Here is a 16987-nt window from a genome sequence, read left to right as displayed (position 1 = left end):
AGTCAGAGTTCAGGAAGCTAAAAGAGATTATCTATTTTGTTTTTCTGTCCTGGTGGTTAAAATGATCAGAACAGTTGCACTTTTACTGGACCAAAAAAAAGTGAGTTGCAAACTGAGCAGTGCAGATTCCTCACAGCTCTGCAGAGTCCTCTTAGCAACACACAAAACCAGACTCCATTCAAATTCTGCTCACACGCTCATCGGGGAGGCAGATCATCCTTTCGCTGGAGTGACTCGAGGACAGGCGCAAACATTTCCTCTGCCAAACATGATGAGAGCAAGAACATCCGCCTCACTTCCACAGCTCCATGACCTTTGACCCTTTACAACATCAGCCGAAGTCTTCATGTTTATTTCTGCAAGTGTTTGGCCCAGACCAGCAAACCTGAGCACTCAGCCCTCAAACACTTAAATTACTTTACCTGTGTACGCAGCGGTGAATCCTGAATGTGAGACTTCATGAAGTGTTCGAACATGTGTTTGGTGTTACAGCACCAAAACATATTTCTTAGTATTGTGAGTATTTTAATGCCAAGGAACCTATGGGCATTGTTGGGAAGGTTACTTTTCAAATGTATTCCACTACAGATTACAGAATACATGCCTCAAAATGTATTTTGTAACGTATTCCGTTACGTTACTCAATGAGAGTAATGTATTCTGAATACTTTGGATTACTTAAGTGAGGCCCATGAGGCTACATTCTTTTGAGCAATGCCTGTAACACTCTGCCTATTGCCTTCATATTAAATAATTTAAAAAATATTTCTTCACGTCATTATGAGACGCGAGATTGCAGGGATTTGAGCCTCTTAATGCGTGTTTTGTTTGGGTTTCCACCGGTATGGAATTACCAAAAATAGAGAGGGCATAGTCGAACATATGAAACAGGAAAAGACCGCCGTGTAATCCCTTTATTTCAACAAAGTAACTGTATTCTACATACCACCTTTTTAAACGGTAACTGTAACGGAATACAGTTACTCATATTTTGTATTCTAAATACGTCATGACGGTGCATGTATTCTGTTACTCCCCTGGTATAACACTGGTTATGGGTGATCCGAGCATCCACCAGCCTTTTACCTTACTTCTCATATAACACTTTTTTACTCTACTTGAGCACTCAAAGCGCTTTGCACAACATGCCTCATGCCTTTTTTTCACCTAAGTGATTTCTATCTAATGTGCAGCATTCCTTTGGCTTTCCTTATTATGATCTGTTTTCTAATCCGGTCGTTAAGTGATGACGTGACGAATCCTACTTCCGGGCCTAAAGTAGTCGGCGTTTAATATGGCTTTTGTGTTGTTAACATGTTCAATGTTATGTATTTTCTTCTGTTTAATCTCAAAAAGCTCCTAAAACAGTCAGTGATCACTGTTGACCTCGCTCGGCTTTTATTACCGCTAATCATTTATTTAAGCTCAGTTTTTAAAACCTTAGGATGTAACTACAGCCCAGCCCATGCAGCAGTATATGAATGACTAACCTCGTATTGTGGATGGATTATCTCAGTTGTTCTCCTGGCTGAAGTTTGGTCCTTTTACAGCATCCTGCCATGCGATTACATTTGTTCCTGACCGAGAACACTCACGTTAACTTTTATCGAGTGGAAATAAAGTTAGCTTGTTTATTATGCTAACATAGCTGTGTCGCTAGCGATCACGTAGCACATCATTATATACCAGCTAGCCCAACTTCAGTAACCCTACAAACGTCACTGCTGTTTAGTTTTCTGTCTTCATTTATGTTGGAAGTGATAACAGAGCTGTACGTTTTAATTTGTTTCCAAAACCCCGCAGTCAGGACATGCTATATTGTATTTAGATAGAAGCTAGTGAGCTAACTTCCTGTTAACTTCTAACTGTTAAATGTCATAAATTCCGTTTTCATGGATGCCTGGATGTTAAACTCAATTGTTACACCTGGTAGAGCAGAACGCTGATCATTTTATTAAAGATGAAAGACTTTAGACAGTTTTTCAACTCTCAGTAATGCCATAGTGATCATTTGATATATGGCCCTGCAGCGGAGTTTAGACCCAGACACGGCTAGTGACGTCAGACTGAACAACCGGATACTTTTAGCTCACACTACAACTCTCTGTTTTACATCACAACACTATGCACTGTGGGTATTTCCCTTAGATAAAGTCTGCCTGTGCATTACTGGTCACACAAGTGATTATAGTGATGAATTTCAAGCCATTTGGATGAGCAGTTCTCACATTATGGCTGTAAATTGCCACTGTTACACCAACAGTGACTGCTGCCTGCTCCACCCTGTGTGTATGCGCACACAGGCATGCTTGTTTGGCTATGTGAGGACGTTCAAGTAATACATACCCAAGCATCTTACAACCATAATAACTGAAACCCAGAACCCAAAAAATTTTATGTCTAAATCGAGTCCTGTGATGGGGTATGAGAAAAAACCTCAAACTGATTCTCACAATCGCAACTTTATAAAACTACACAAACTATATTATTGTCTATGATCTGCCTGATTGTGTCTATTTATTATCTTTGGTTTGCTGTTACGAATAACCTCAAACACTTGCTCATGCTGGCTGAGTAGTTCTAAAGTATTGTCACCCACAAACCGACTGTTCTGCACAGCCACGGTGTGAACAGAAACAGGTGCAAGTGTCCTATTTTCAAACCATCACAATGTTTTTTTAGAGAAAAGACAAGAAGAGAGTGAAGATTAGAGACTAAAGGAACACAAACTGATGTTGGAAACTGAACATGTGCTAAAATGAATATGGAGAAAATATCCTACAACATGCACCATACACCTTGTTCACATGGTGCCACCAACGTGTAAATAAAGTGTAGCTTTAAACACGTCTAAATTGAAACACAGACAGGCCAATTACACAGCTTAGTTTCAAGAGCAAACCCTATGAGGTAACTATGGTTAACTACTCTGGTGAATCTTCTAACAAACCTGCTGAACTTTTGTACTGTTATAGGCAGTAAAGAAAAGAAAAGTCAACCACATATATCTCCTGAAACCAATTTACAATTTTAAGCAATCCAAACTGTGAGATAAGATGGAGATTTATGAGGAGGCGAAGAGGAGCAGGGTCTGTGATACAATGTGTGTTTTCTACAGGGACTATAAAAAATGCGCTTGTTTTTTCTTTGGTGGGTGTGACTTTTTTCTCTTTCTTTTTACGCTTGGTTGAACAGAGGAAAACACCCCCAGGCTCAGGAAACAGACACCACCACTGTGTGTGTGTGTGTGTGTGTGTGTGTGTGTGTGTGTGTGTGTGTGTTTTTGGGTGTGTGTGTGTGTGTGTGTGCGTGTGTGTGTGTGTGTGTGTGTGTGTGTGTGTGTGTGTGCTTTGTATTTCTAGACAAGTCCTCTAAAGCCTCTCAATAATAGTGAATGTAAACGCTAATAGGTCATAATTCACGAGTGTGCCAGTTAAAACATCAACTATGAAAAGCAGCTGTGTTAATGAGCAGTGGAACTACCTGTTGGGTCGGTGTTGGTTTCTGCAGAAAGTTCCCACGATCAGGGTTTTTGCTCCTGGCCTCTTGGCAGGAGACCTCCTTTCCTTTTCTCTCACACCAAATTTTCAGTTCAGATAAGTTCAGAACACATTTTCATATCTAAAACGTCAGCAGCATAAGTAAGTTAATGCTCAGAGTAGACTTTAATTGGCAACCCTCGGCTTTTTTTCATTGTCATTGTACTAGTACATGCTCATGCTGCTGTATTGTTTTTCCTGTGCTTTTTATTACATTGTTATGTGGTTGCTGGGCAACATGATGATGTCATAATTTAGTTTACGTATAATGAAAGTTTTGTGTATATAATTAATAGAAGTTATTGTCATGAGATGAAAATGATAAGATGCCTTTCAATTCAATTCAATTTTATTTATATAGCGCCAAATCACAACAAAAGTCGCCTCAAGGCACTTCATAGATACAGAGAAAAACCCAACAATCATATGACCCCCTATGAGCAAGCACTTTGGCGACAGTGGGAAGGAAAAACTCCCTTTTAACAGGAAGAAACCTCCGGCAGAACCAGGCTCAGGGAGGGGCGGGCCATCTGCTGCGACCGGTTGGGGTGAGAGAAGGAAGACAGGATAAAGACATGCTGTGGAAGAGAGACAGAGGTTAATAACAGATATGATTCAATGCAGAGAGGTCTTTAATACATAGTGAGTGAGAAAGGTGACTGGAAAGGAAAAACTCAATGCATCATGGGAATCCCCCGGCAGCCTACGTCTATTGCAGCATAACTAAGGGAGGATTCAGGGTCACCTGGTCCAGCCCTAACTATATGCTTTAGCAAAAAGGAAAGTTTTAAGCCTAATCTTAAAAGTAGAGATAGTGTCTTTAAAAGGTTTTTTTTGCAACAAACAGGCGATTTTAACTTGTTTGTAGGAGCTTGCTAGGCAACACAATGACATCATAGCATCTGATATAGATAAGAACCTTCGGGGACCTAATGGGCACCAGTTTTGGTTGCTCATTGATCATGTAGAAGGAGATGACGTGAGATTTCTCTGTTGTTTTTCCTCAGCATTTGTTCATACAGTAGCATAGTGCATTTTCACTCGCGTCATCTCATAACTTTAACGCGCTTTCATACGATGACGAGAAAAGGTTAACGTGGTTGCATGGTATCACTATATTAACCTTAGCTACAGGCTACTGCAGAGCTGTGGCCCCCAAATGGTGTACCTTGAGACAAAGCCAGGTGTGTCACAGGATATTTTGGATATTAATGCATTATATAACTGCTTAAAAATTTACTAATTTACTGCTGCTTACTTTACAGATTAAATTCCCTTTAAGATAAACCCTTCTGTTAAAGGGAACTGAAGTCTGTTTGCACAGTTTGCTGGATGACGGTAACTAAGATGGAATGTGAACTAAGGGAGCATCAAGGGCTCTGTTTGACAGCAAGAAGGTTAATTAGTGGTCTAATCATAACTAAATACCAGTGCAAATGACCCAACACCCAAGAAAGGAGAAAAAAGATGCTTTCTGAAGGCAGGATCACAAAAGTTCCCTGTCCAGTTCTTTCAGTTGCAATAGGCACACCAGCCTCCCTCACCTTAAGTGCATCATCAGTCAGGAGAGGTTGGGTGTTGCTGAGTCTATGCCAAGCAAGCTAAAGAGGCACTTAAAAATCCCAACCACCCCTTCCAAGAGAAACGATCTATTTATGAGCAACAGCCAGCGATATATCACATATCACTGCTTGTGGCTAGATTTTGCCCTGCAAAGCGATGGAGTCAAGTTATGTGACATGAGTGCGGGCTCAGTCGCTTAGTCTGACAAAAAAAAAATCTGAGGAAAGCTGACAGGAATACAGGTCTGCTTTCTGTTGTATGGAGGAGCCTGGGAGACGATGCTTCATGACTGTCTTCACTTATATGAATAGATACTTTACCTAAAAATCATTCATTTTGCAAACAAGAGTCGTAAAGAGCTTAAGTCCTGTGTCTTGTAAGATATTTAGGATTAGGAATGTCCGTAATTATTTCTGTCATGATGTCTGAGAACAACAACCAAAAAGATGCCCATAAAAGTAAATGACTGACAGAAAAGAAGTGAATTTGAATTCAAAGGTTTTTTAAACTAAAAATCTGCAGGGTGATCCTTTTTTTTTTTTATATAACATTCTAAAAAGCAATACCAGATTTCACTAAAAATAAAGACTAAAGATCATGATAATTATTTTAATTGTAAAAATTAATTCAGCAAAACAAAAACAAAGCAAAAAGACTGTGAAATCTATGTATAACAGGCTCTACAGAGAAGAACAAATCAAAAATTTATATTTTTTCAGGTAAATTAAACGTAAGTGTGTAGTACAACAACACTGATGGGGGGTTTTTTTTGGCAGTGATGCCAACCGCACTGGTTTTGTTTTTTATAATGGGACTTGTTTACAGCAAGTGAAATTATATACTACTGGCAGCTTGGACCCTTTTTGAGGATTAAAGCTCCAACTTTCTGGTGAGTTTACATCCTTTTTACTGCATTTAGTTATGCGGAGGAGGTTGAACAATGAAATTACATCACCTGCATTTGTTTAGCCCACTGTGTGACTTGTTTCAGTCATGTCCTGCCCCCTCCTCTTTTCTCCTCTTTCACTAATGGAAATGTTCCATGTTTGTCCACAGAAGTTCCTGGATAGTGGCAGCTGATGCCAGCAGCATCTATTGTAAACCCAGCGCTTCCTTACATCTTTTATAGTCGAATAAACAGCTCTGCGTCCAGCTCCGGTCCCTGCTGACAGAATTGCATGTACACTAACCAAACAATGCCCCCATCCTTTTCAAACCACAGCCCACCATTATATAACCCGGCTCCCTCAGTGAGTGTGAATCCCAAATGTACAATAGTTGCAAAACACACTCCAAGTCATTTTAACTTACAATAATAATATGTTTATTTCTGTAACCATGGCAGATATATTGGCAGCAACACACAAAGACTTTCACATTCTGTAAGATAAAACAGCTTCAAAGATACAAAAACGAACAGAGAGGGAAACGTGAGGAATAGGAGGGGAAGTCAGTTCGTCCAGAAGGAAGTAGCTCCCTGCATCCAAAGAGGTGGTTGGAAAATCTCAGTCCAGCACAGATCCCTGTTTCGCTGGAAGACCCTCTGACTGCCTCCACTGTGCGTTACGTAGCGTGAACCATTTCTGTAAGAAACAAACAGGACAAACACACCCATGGGTGGGGTTAGAACAGGTGGCAGGGGGTTTTGTTCACTAATGTAAAGCCTGAACACAAGATTGATGATGTAACTCTTGGACTTCTCATATTTCCAAGAATTAAATACAGGCTTCTTTAAATGCATTTTCAGCCTGAGGCTACTGGTTACAAGCCTACATGTAAACAATAACTTAACCACTACTAATACCAACTAGAGCACATTACTCTATGGGTCTCTTAAACTGGTAATCTAATCACCCAGTTTGTGTGTATTATTATCATTGTGTGTGTTCAAGTAAGACACATGAGCTAAAGAAATATGATATGTATGTGAAACTTAAACTTGACCGTTAAAGATATAGTGGTGGATCACATAATTTAATATCTTTAGAGAATAATTGTTTTTTTCTCATGAGACACTACCACCTAAATCTACTGAGCTCCTATCTATGGATTTAGTAAGGCATTAGAGTCTGGACGTGACTAGCCTAGCTTACCATAAAGATATAGTTAGCCTGGCTTATCATAGAAACTTAAACTGTCAATGTTTACTATCTAGCCTATTTACATTTTTAATAACACTTATTAAATTTAGCCTAATATAATGTTCAGTATTCATCATTTCAGCATGCCAACATTTTTATGTGTTGCCACATGGTGCAGAATATTACATCAGACTCTCAAGCTAGCCTAGCCAGACATAAAGCCTAAGATTAAGTGACAAAAAAATCTAAAGTAAAACATGCTGATATTTAACATTTGTACATGTTAATGTTAGCCTAATATATCTTTAACAATCAATAAATTTAATAAATTGTAATAAAATCAATATTTTAATATTTATCGCTTCAGCTAAAACTGGCTAGCCCGATTCTGGTCGAAATTCTTTTTTTTTTTCTTTTTTTTTTTACCATCACAGCATTTGCAAAAATCAATTTAAAAATAAATAAATAAATAATAATAATAATAATATTTACCATCTAAAATTTTATTATGCTAACATTGGCCTGGTAACCTTTTTCCAAGTTAGCATAATAAAAAATATATCATTTCAGTGTGCTAATATTAGCTTGTGGCTCTTATTTAATTAAAAGAAGGGACTTTAATTAAAATTTGTAAGCTAGGCAGCATATACATGTTGTCTTTGGTCTCACAGTCAAATTAAGACATTGCTCAGTCATGTCCAGTTTCAAAACTCACAGCTTTAAAAAGGATATAACTAACAAGTGTATGATAAGGAAGCTGGTTGTTGCAGACATCTTTTATATACAGTCTATGGACAGCATCACAGGAAGCAACTTAACTCGAATTATCAGAGGTAAATATTAATTGTTATTTGCGACCAAAGCATAATCACCATACAGAATCCCCACATGGAAATATGATTAACCAACACCGAACTAAACAAAAGCCCCTTTCCATCTGACTCTCATTATCTTCACAATCACACTACAGTCACATCTTTTCAGTGCATGTTAATGTGGTCGCTGACTCATCGTGGCAGAGCAGTGACCCCACAGCAAAGTTTTTTCAGGGCAACCGCACAAAACGAATGTTTCCATCTAATTTTAACAGCATGTAGTCATGGCCCGTTTCTCTGACCCCTCTGCCAAAAACTGCTACACTAAAACTCTGACCAGAAGAGGATTGCACGGAGTGCTTTCACACACACGCACACACCCGTGACCCATTGCATTGCTGTTTTGAAATTCATGTTGTCTTGGGATTCACAAGAGTGCTGACGTAATCTGGGGAGGGATGCAGACCCTCTGACATGGGCCTTAGGGTGGATGTTTGAGCCGTGCGCCTGGCGAGAGGGATGGTTTCCTCATTTTGTACTGAAAACACACAAGATTCCCATTTGGAGTCATCTGGGATTGCACTTAAACATGATCAGACTAAATAAATTCAAGAACTATTCTCTGAACTCGGCTGTACGCGCTCTATCCCGTCTGTAAAGCCAGTCCATTACAATGCAATTTTCTTCACCCACTTTTCAATGGAAGCTGTCACTTTTTGTAATCCTGCTGAACCACACAATGGTGCTTATGTCATTTTTTCCTGTTGACTTTAAGTGGATTACATAAGACGGTCTTTCACACTTGACTCTTGACCCTGCAGCAGTGAAAACAAAGGAAGAGTTCACTGAAAGGAGCTCAAACATGCAGCACGGAGCCCATAACATTGTAAAGGTTAATGTGGAACAGGGAGTGGTAGCCGGGGTGGGTTCATTCAGTTAAACCTTCTCCAATGAGAGCTTTGTTAACAAATACAAAACGCTTAGGAGGGTCGACAGGAAGAGAAAGAAAGGCACACACAAAAAAAAAGATCAGCTGGAGACTGAGTCAGTACTTTTTGATGAGAGGCCAGACCTTTACATTACCCTGCCTGGACTGGGCTTCCCTGTCAGGTTGGCCAAGCACCTTTGTGTGTACTGAATGGAAATACAGAATAGCCTGATTATTAGGCTTGGCAGCAACATGTGTTCGCTGTAGTTCAACCTTTTCTTGGTTATAATTCCTTCACTTTATTTCCATAAAGGACATCTCCTAATAGATGCACAAGGATCTACTGCCAAAGTGAAACGTAGGCCATAAATCGTCCACATCTTGCAGGATGAAGCGATGGTTCGAGTTACTCTTTAGTTTTGATGTTTGTAATAAACTTTCTCGCAGACTTCTGGATCCTTGAATTACTACTGTTAACAATAATCCTTTAAATGTGCATAACCTAATCCTTTAAAGTGGAAGTTGGTTACAAAGGAAGACCTGTGTTTGCCTTTTCTCTGCATACTCGGAAAAAAGATTCATATCTGGGATTTAAAAGGTAGGAGGACATATCGACCTTTGCACTTGCATAAATTCCTGGAGTGTCTGTTTCTCCAGGCTGGGAATGTGCCACGCAGTGCCATTTTTTCCAAAGCTGTTGTGGAGTGTGTCTCCCCCAACATGTCATTAATGATGTGAAGAGGTGGATTTTAATCCAAACCACAATGTTTTCCTAAATTTACCTGATGAGTCTAGGGTGCTCTAGTCTCCTCCTGACAAACCCGCTACTCTTCCCACTGTCATCACCTCCTCATGTGGCCTATGCTAAATAAAAATTACCCCCTGTATGTAACAGGAGGACGCAGGTGGGATCATTATATTCCATCCTGGGGCAAAAACACATTGGCTTTTCTGGATTACACACACAAAACCACTTACACGGCTATTGTCTTCTGCTTCTACACTGTTACCAATCATCCTGCACACCTCCAAGCTATTTGATTACTCATAACACTCTTCTCTGCTTACAGTCAAACAGAGATTATCAAGATCTTTCATGAAGATTGCTCACCTGGTGCATTATCCAAAGATATTTACTGGCTTTTAGCATTTGATTCAAAGGACTATGAATGCTTATTAGTCTACCCTGATGGCTCCATGTTTCTGCTTGATGTCACAGCAACAACATGAGTACGGCTTTATAAACAACATTATTTAAAAAGCAGGAAAGACCAAACTGATTGTCGTGCCAACATTTTAAGTTAGTTTATTTTATAAAAAGGGCCCATGGGAATGTTTTCTTTGTGTGTGATTAAATAATTGACTAATATTATTTTTCTTGCCTCTTCCTATTTGTTTTACTTTTTTTCTGCACACCAAGTAACAGAGACATTAAATGACAGCATCTTCTGGCATCACTGATTGTTGTTTTGGCTATTTGTTTTTGTCAAATTGTGTTTAAACCTAAAGCTGAGTTGTGATGAGGTGGGAGTGAGAATGATCCTTGGTTTAAAAAGCTGTTTCAAATCACTTGAGTTCAGTTTGGGGTTTTTTGTTTCATTTTTTTGCTGCGCTTGTGTTACTGCAGTCCAGAAAAATCTTCTGGGACTGGTTTGTTGGGTTACAGCAGAAGAAATGGCAGGATGCACAAATCTGTCATACATGAACTGTTAATGTACATGCCATGTCTTCAGCTTTATCACTCCTGACAAACACAAACACAAACACGGGCAGAAATTTGCCTACAAAACGAAACTGATGCTGCATCAGCTCAGATGACAGAGCCACAGGTTGGGCCTCGCCTCCTGCTGAGTACAGCTAAGCAAACCGCCGGGTCATTTGCCAGCCAAATCACGAACAGGAAACTTGTTCTAAAAGGAAACATCCCACCATTTGCAAAGTTAAAACATCATCATGGATAGCAGCTTCAGAGTGCTGCTTACAAAGAGGAGGTGCCTGCATTACTTTAGTGCACTTTGTGTTGTTATCAGAGCACTGAAGCTTCACATCTGGCTGCAGATGTGACAGATGCTCAGACTTTACAGTAGGCTACGGCATTCCTCAGATACAGTCACGGTGGGAGTGCGTACATGTGGAAAGGAGCAGAGACAGAGACCGAATGGAGGCAGTACCAAAAGGAAGTTTTCAAGAATTCATTCAAATATTCTCTTTATTAAGCTGCTTGAATATGAAAAACAAAAACGGTGTGTGTTTTCTATTCTTAACATAATTAAGCAAAAAGTAGATTTTAACTTTGGATTTTCTGGCTATAAATAAGAGATTTGGTACCGTTACACTGAGCTCTATAGACCGGTGAGGGGTATGTATTGGCAAAATTATTAAAAATGTTGTAAGTAACAAGGTCTAGCTCAAATTTGGGGTACCTGAAGATGAAATTAAAAGATCATAAAAATATTAGACAGTAAGTTATACTGCAAAGAAATGTATAATTGATGGGTTAGGCATTATTAAAGCCCAACTGATTTATCAATGGGCCAATACTGTGGGCCAATATTAGCTATTGTTAGTATTGATGTTTATAATGAACATTTAAAAAGTAAAGAACAGACGGGAGAAACACCCTTCAACCATGTTATCAGTGCTGATGTTGCATAGTTTGCTCAGCAGAGAGCAGTGAACAGATTTATGCAGAGTGATAGTTAAATAAAAGAAAAGCTCTATAACTCTATGTCTCTATAAGAAAAAATTATCAGGGATACATCAGAATATCAGGGGTTTTTTAACCAAAAATATCAGTATAGGTCTTAAAAATTAAATATCAGTCAGGCTTTAGTAATTATCCCTTAAATAACACATTTGTTTTGTCAGTGAGGTGTCAAACATTCCTGTGAAACACCCATAGCCACTATGATATTCATGGGTTTTTTTCTACACAGCAGAAACAAATTAAAAGTAGCAAAACCCAGGAAATGGTTTGCATTTTTGTTTGAAAAGCTAACTGATTATGATTAAAGAAGATTTATATTATAAAAAGCATTTATTGACGTTGAAGCATTGATTTTAAATGTATTTTGTGCTGATATCTGAAATGTAAGCCAGAGAAGACGCATTTCTAACATCTGAACACACACGCTAATCTGGCACAGGTATGAGCAGCGACCACATCACCAGAAATGATATCATCTGAAACAGACGCAGCAGTCCCGCCCTCACTGTTTGATCCCAGGGCTCCTCTGAAAGTCACCCTGCGCAGATGAATCAGTGTTATGAGTGTTAACAATAGCTGACCCCCCTGACTCTGGGGTGACTTCATCAGGAAAGACAACTTGGAGTTGCTCCACTGCTGATCAGCTGTGGTCACTGTTGGTTTACACTCAGATGAGGATTATTTCATCACACTGTGATGTAAACAGAAACACTGAGCGCTCTGTTCGATGTCAGCGGAGCTGTCCCACAAATTCAAAGTCTTATTTCTTAGACACTGCATGATTATTTCCTCAAAGGTCACCTGACTGAGCCTCTGACAGGATTTACTCAAACACTAGTAAAGCTGTAAAGGAAGTCAGATTTACAGACTCAACATCTCTGAGTAAAGTTAAACTTCTGAAAACCGCACAAACGGAAAGTACATTCAATAAAGTACGACTTTAATACATCTCAGAATGAAACAAAGTACTTCCTACTATAGGAAAAAGTATTATGATAAAAGACTAATGCTTTTTATCAACAGGCGTTTTTCAGCCTTGAACAGTATTTAAATATTAAAAGTACATTTTTAGTAGAAGTTGGAATGCAGGTATTTTTTATACTTTTTCCTATTAAAATGTTTCCAGTTTATGTTATAAGATAATGACTATTATTAAATGCTTGAATAACAATAATCACCACTGTCAGTCTCCACAGGCCTGTCACGGTGATCTCCATGGAGATAATAACTTAAAGGTGTCCTATGTTTGCTCAACACTATCGTTTAAACAGCTCCTTATCGATAAGCCTCCCAGATCAGTAACATCGGCAAAACTGAACTCCACACTGTTTTAAAGCATTCCCGCTCACAACGACAGTAAAGAGAGGCTGCGGGAGTTTTTTCGGTTTTACTCACTTGTGTTTCCTCCTCTGACAGTCCGCACTCCGCCGCGATCAGCATGAGCGTCGTGCCGTCCGGATGCTTGCTGACTTTGTTGAAATTCTCCTCCAGGATAGCAATCTGATCCTGAGACAGGTTCATACTGTCCATTGCGTTAGAACCCATATTCCAGTCTCCTCCTGCTCGCCAGTGGTTCCGGCGGGTTCTTGCTTCGGTCCTGATTTGGAGCTCAGATGTGCGCGCAAAGGACGCAGAGATGAAGCAGCGCGTACTTACAGCTCGGCGGGAGTCTGTGAGCAGTGTGGGTGTGTGAGTATGTGAGCGCTGGGTTTACAACTGTCAACAGAGCAGAGCCCTCCCCTGAACAAGGGAGGCGGAGAAATACAAATGTTACACCAGGGGTGTCAAACATGAGGCCCACGGGCTAGAACCCGCCTACCGGCCCACTGAATGGGCTTTGCAACATGTCAACACCAGGAAAAACAAAAAGCTTTTTCAGAATATTGTGCAAACAACACAGTTCTGGATTATAACTCTTCCCTGGCCAAAATAACATCTCTGATGGACAGAGTCTCCCACCCCATGCATGTAATTGCTGCTGAACTGCAGAGCTCCTTCAGTGACAGACTGCTGCATCTTCGATGCATGAAGGAGCGTTTCCGCAGGTCCTTCCTCCCTGCAGCTGTCTGACTGTACAATCAGAACTGCTCCCAACAAACATAAATGTTTACATCAGCGCTGTAACTTGCACTATTTTATCAACCGATTCACACTATAACCAGGGTTGCCTCTTATCTGTATTTAATTTTATTTTATTCAATAACAGTATGGTACTCCGTTTTTGGTAACCATTGTCCTTCATGTAAATATGTAAAAATTGTGTATGTTTCTGTTCTGTGTCTTGTGTACTGTTTGTTTGTATATGTGTCTTTCTTGCTGCTGTGACACCCAAATTTCCCCTTGTGGGACAATTAAAGGATTATTCTATTCTATTCTATTCTATTCTCAACCAATAAGCAGTATCTGCCAAGACTGTGTCAGATCTGTGATGTTTGGCTCCAGCTGCATTGTTGTAAGGCTAAAACTGAGAAACTGACAGCCCTTCATGCACGTTCACATTCAAATCTAATGTAGCATCATCAGTTACAGTGGGGCAAAAAAAGTATTTAGTCAGCCACCGATTGTGCAAGTTCCCCCACTTAAAATGATGACAGAGGTCAGTAATTTGCACCAGAGGTACACTTCAACTGTGAGAGACAGAATGTGAAAAAAAAAATCCATGAATCCACATGGTAGGATTTGTAAAGAATTTATTCGTAAATCAGGGTGGAAAATAAGTATTTGGTCAATAACAAAAATACAACTCAATACTTTGTAACATAACCTTTGTTGGCAATAACAGAGGTCAAACGTTTACTATAGGTCTTTACCAGGTTTGCACACACAGTAGCTGGTATTTTGGCCCATTCCTCCATGCAGATCTTCTCGAGAGCAGTGATGTTTTGGGGCTGTCGCCGAGCAACACGGACTTTCAACTCCCGCCACAGATTTTCTATGGGGTTGAGGTCTGGAGACTGGCTAGGCCACTCCAGGACTTTCAAATGCTTCTTACGGAGCCACTCCTTTGTTGCCCGGGCGGTGTGTTTTGGATCATTGTCATGTTGGAAGACCCAGCCTCGTTTCATCTTCAAAGTTCTCACTGATGGAAGGAGGTTTTGGCTCAAAATCTCACGATACATGGCCCCATTCATTCTGTCCTTAACACGGATCAGTCGTCCTGTCCCCTTGGCAGAAAAACAGCCCCATAGCATGATGTTTCCACCCCCATGCTTCACAGTAGGTATGGTGTTCTTGGGATGCAACTCAGTATTCTTCTTCCTCCAAACACGACGAGTTGAGTTTATACCAAAAAGTTCTACTTTGGTTTCATCTGACCACATGACATTCTCCCAATCCTCTGCTGTATCATCCATGTGCTCTCTGGCAAACTTCAGACGGGCCTGGACATGCACTGGCTTCAGCAGCGGAACACGTCTGGCACTGCGGGATTTGATTCCCTGCCGTTGTAGTGTGTTACTGATGGTGACCTTTGTTACTTTGGTCCCAGCTCTCTGCAGGTCATTCACCAGGTCCCCCCGTGTGGTTCTGGGATCTTTGCTCACCGTTCTCATGATCATTTTGACCCCACGGGATGAGATCTTGCGTGGAGCCCCAGATCGAGGGAGATTATCAGTGGTCTTGTATGTCTTCCATTTTCTGATGATTGCTCCCACAGTTGATTTTTTCACACCAAGCTGCTTGCCTATTGTAGATTCACTCTTCCCAGTCTGGTGCAGGTCTACAATACTTTTCCTGGTGTCCTTCGAAAGCTCTTTGGTCTTGGCCATGGCGGAGTTTGGAGTCTGACTGTTTGAGGCTGTGGACAGGTGTCTTTTATACAGATGATGAGTTCAAACAGGTGCCATTCATACAGGTAACGAGTGGGGGACAGAAAAGCTTCTTACAGAAGACGTTACAGGTCTGTGAGAGCCAGAGATTTTCCTTGTTTGAGGTGACCAAATACTTATTTTCCACCCTAATTTACGAATAAATTCTTTACAAATCCTACCATGTGGATTCATGGATTTTTTTTTCACATTCTGTCTCTCACAGTTGAAGTGTACCTCTGGTGCAAATTACTGACCTCTGTCATCATTTTAGGTGGGGGAACTTGCACAATCGGTGGCTGACTAAATACTTTTTTGCCCCACTGTAAGTCAACATGAGTGTCTCTGGTCTGCAGGAGGACGTCAAAGTTGTCGGGTAGAACCCAGGCACGCAGAGGAAGAACATGGAGACTTCACACAGAAAGACTCCACTGCACTGCTGAGCTGCATGAGTGGGATCATCCAGAGCCAGAACCAACCAGATCTTGTCAGAGGATGAGAAGCAACACCAGTATGTGCTGGAAGGCGTTGAGTACATCATCACTTCCTGTATATGATAAAGACAGAGACTCACTGACTCAATATCAATCCTAAATGAACTGATAAGTGATTATTGCTGGAAACTAGAAGCAGCTGATACTTTATGGACTCTTCCTCATCAGGTAGTGTCAGTCAGTGCTACAGTGCTACAGGACTTTCGGGAAATGCCTATTTTGTTTGTGCCATCTTCAGGCAAGAAATGAAGCAGACTGAGGTGGACAAACACATGACTTTTATTTTGGAGACTAGAGCTCATGGCCCTTCTAAAACCAAAAGCTTTTTTAAAAAATCTTAACTTACTTTATTATTGGGTTTGGTTAGAAATAAGAAAAGCTCACGGTTTGTTCACAGCTTTACCCGTGTGAGGTCAAAAAGTCCTGAAGGAGAGCTCTCCCTGCTGGGTGAAAGCCCTCTTTTTAAACCATTCATGCACAGCCTGCACCCTTCACAAACGTTTTTCATGCTTGACTCATTTAACATTTCACTTCAGTTGCAAAACTAATATCAAATATCAAATAATAGGGCAATAGCATCGTCAGCTTTTACTGAGCTTCCTCTGGCTGCAAAAAGAAATTAGATTGTGTTGAAGTTTATGAGAACATGGCCCTACTTTTTGCTTAATTTATGACGTCCATAAAAGCTGTTCTGATGACCCATCGCTCATGAAGGCGAGCTTTAGAGCAACATTTTGGCAACAACCAAAAATGCGTACATTTTTGAAACATGGTGGACATCACAGTGGTTGTGTCACATGTATATTTATTATTGCGTATGGGTTCAACTGTGTTAATGACATTTGAGAGAATGGGATTAGCACACTACAGGGAGTGCAGAATTATTAGGCAAGTTGTATTTTTGAGGAATAATTTTATTATTGAACAATAACCATGTTCTCAATGAACCCAAAAGACTCATTAATATCAAAGCTGAATGTTTTTGGAAGTAGTTTTTAGTTTGTTTTTAGTTTTAGCTATTTTAGGGGGATATCTGTGTGTGCAGGTGACTATT

General features: G+C 40.2%; 1 protein-coding gene across 1 annotated transcript; it reads right to left on the bottom strand.

Annotated features, from left to right (window-relative positions):
• Window positions 1-6402: 6402 nt before the first annotated feature.
• hopx (HOP homeobox) lies at window positions 6403-13407 on the bottom strand (the record flags this gene model as incomplete). Its single annotated transcript, XM_005924060.2, is given in 2 exon segments — window positions 6403-6685; window positions 13029-13407. Coding segments are annotated over 2 exon segments (228 nt in total). The 3' UTR covers window positions 6403-6607.
• Window positions 13408-16987: the final 3580 nt, after the last annotated feature.

Source organism: Haplochromis burtoni, unplaced genomic scaffold (assembly GCF_018398535.1).
Source record: "Haplochromis burtoni strain Fernald_Lab_line unplaced genomic scaffold, NCSU_Asbu1 Contig_73, whole genome shotgun sequence".
Classification (NCBI taxonomy): Eukaryota; Metazoa; Chordata; class Actinopteri; order Cichliformes; family Cichlidae; genus Haplochromis; species Haplochromis burtoni.
Note: the sequence above shows the minus strand (reverse complement) of the source record. Positions and strands in the feature narration are given on the sequence as shown.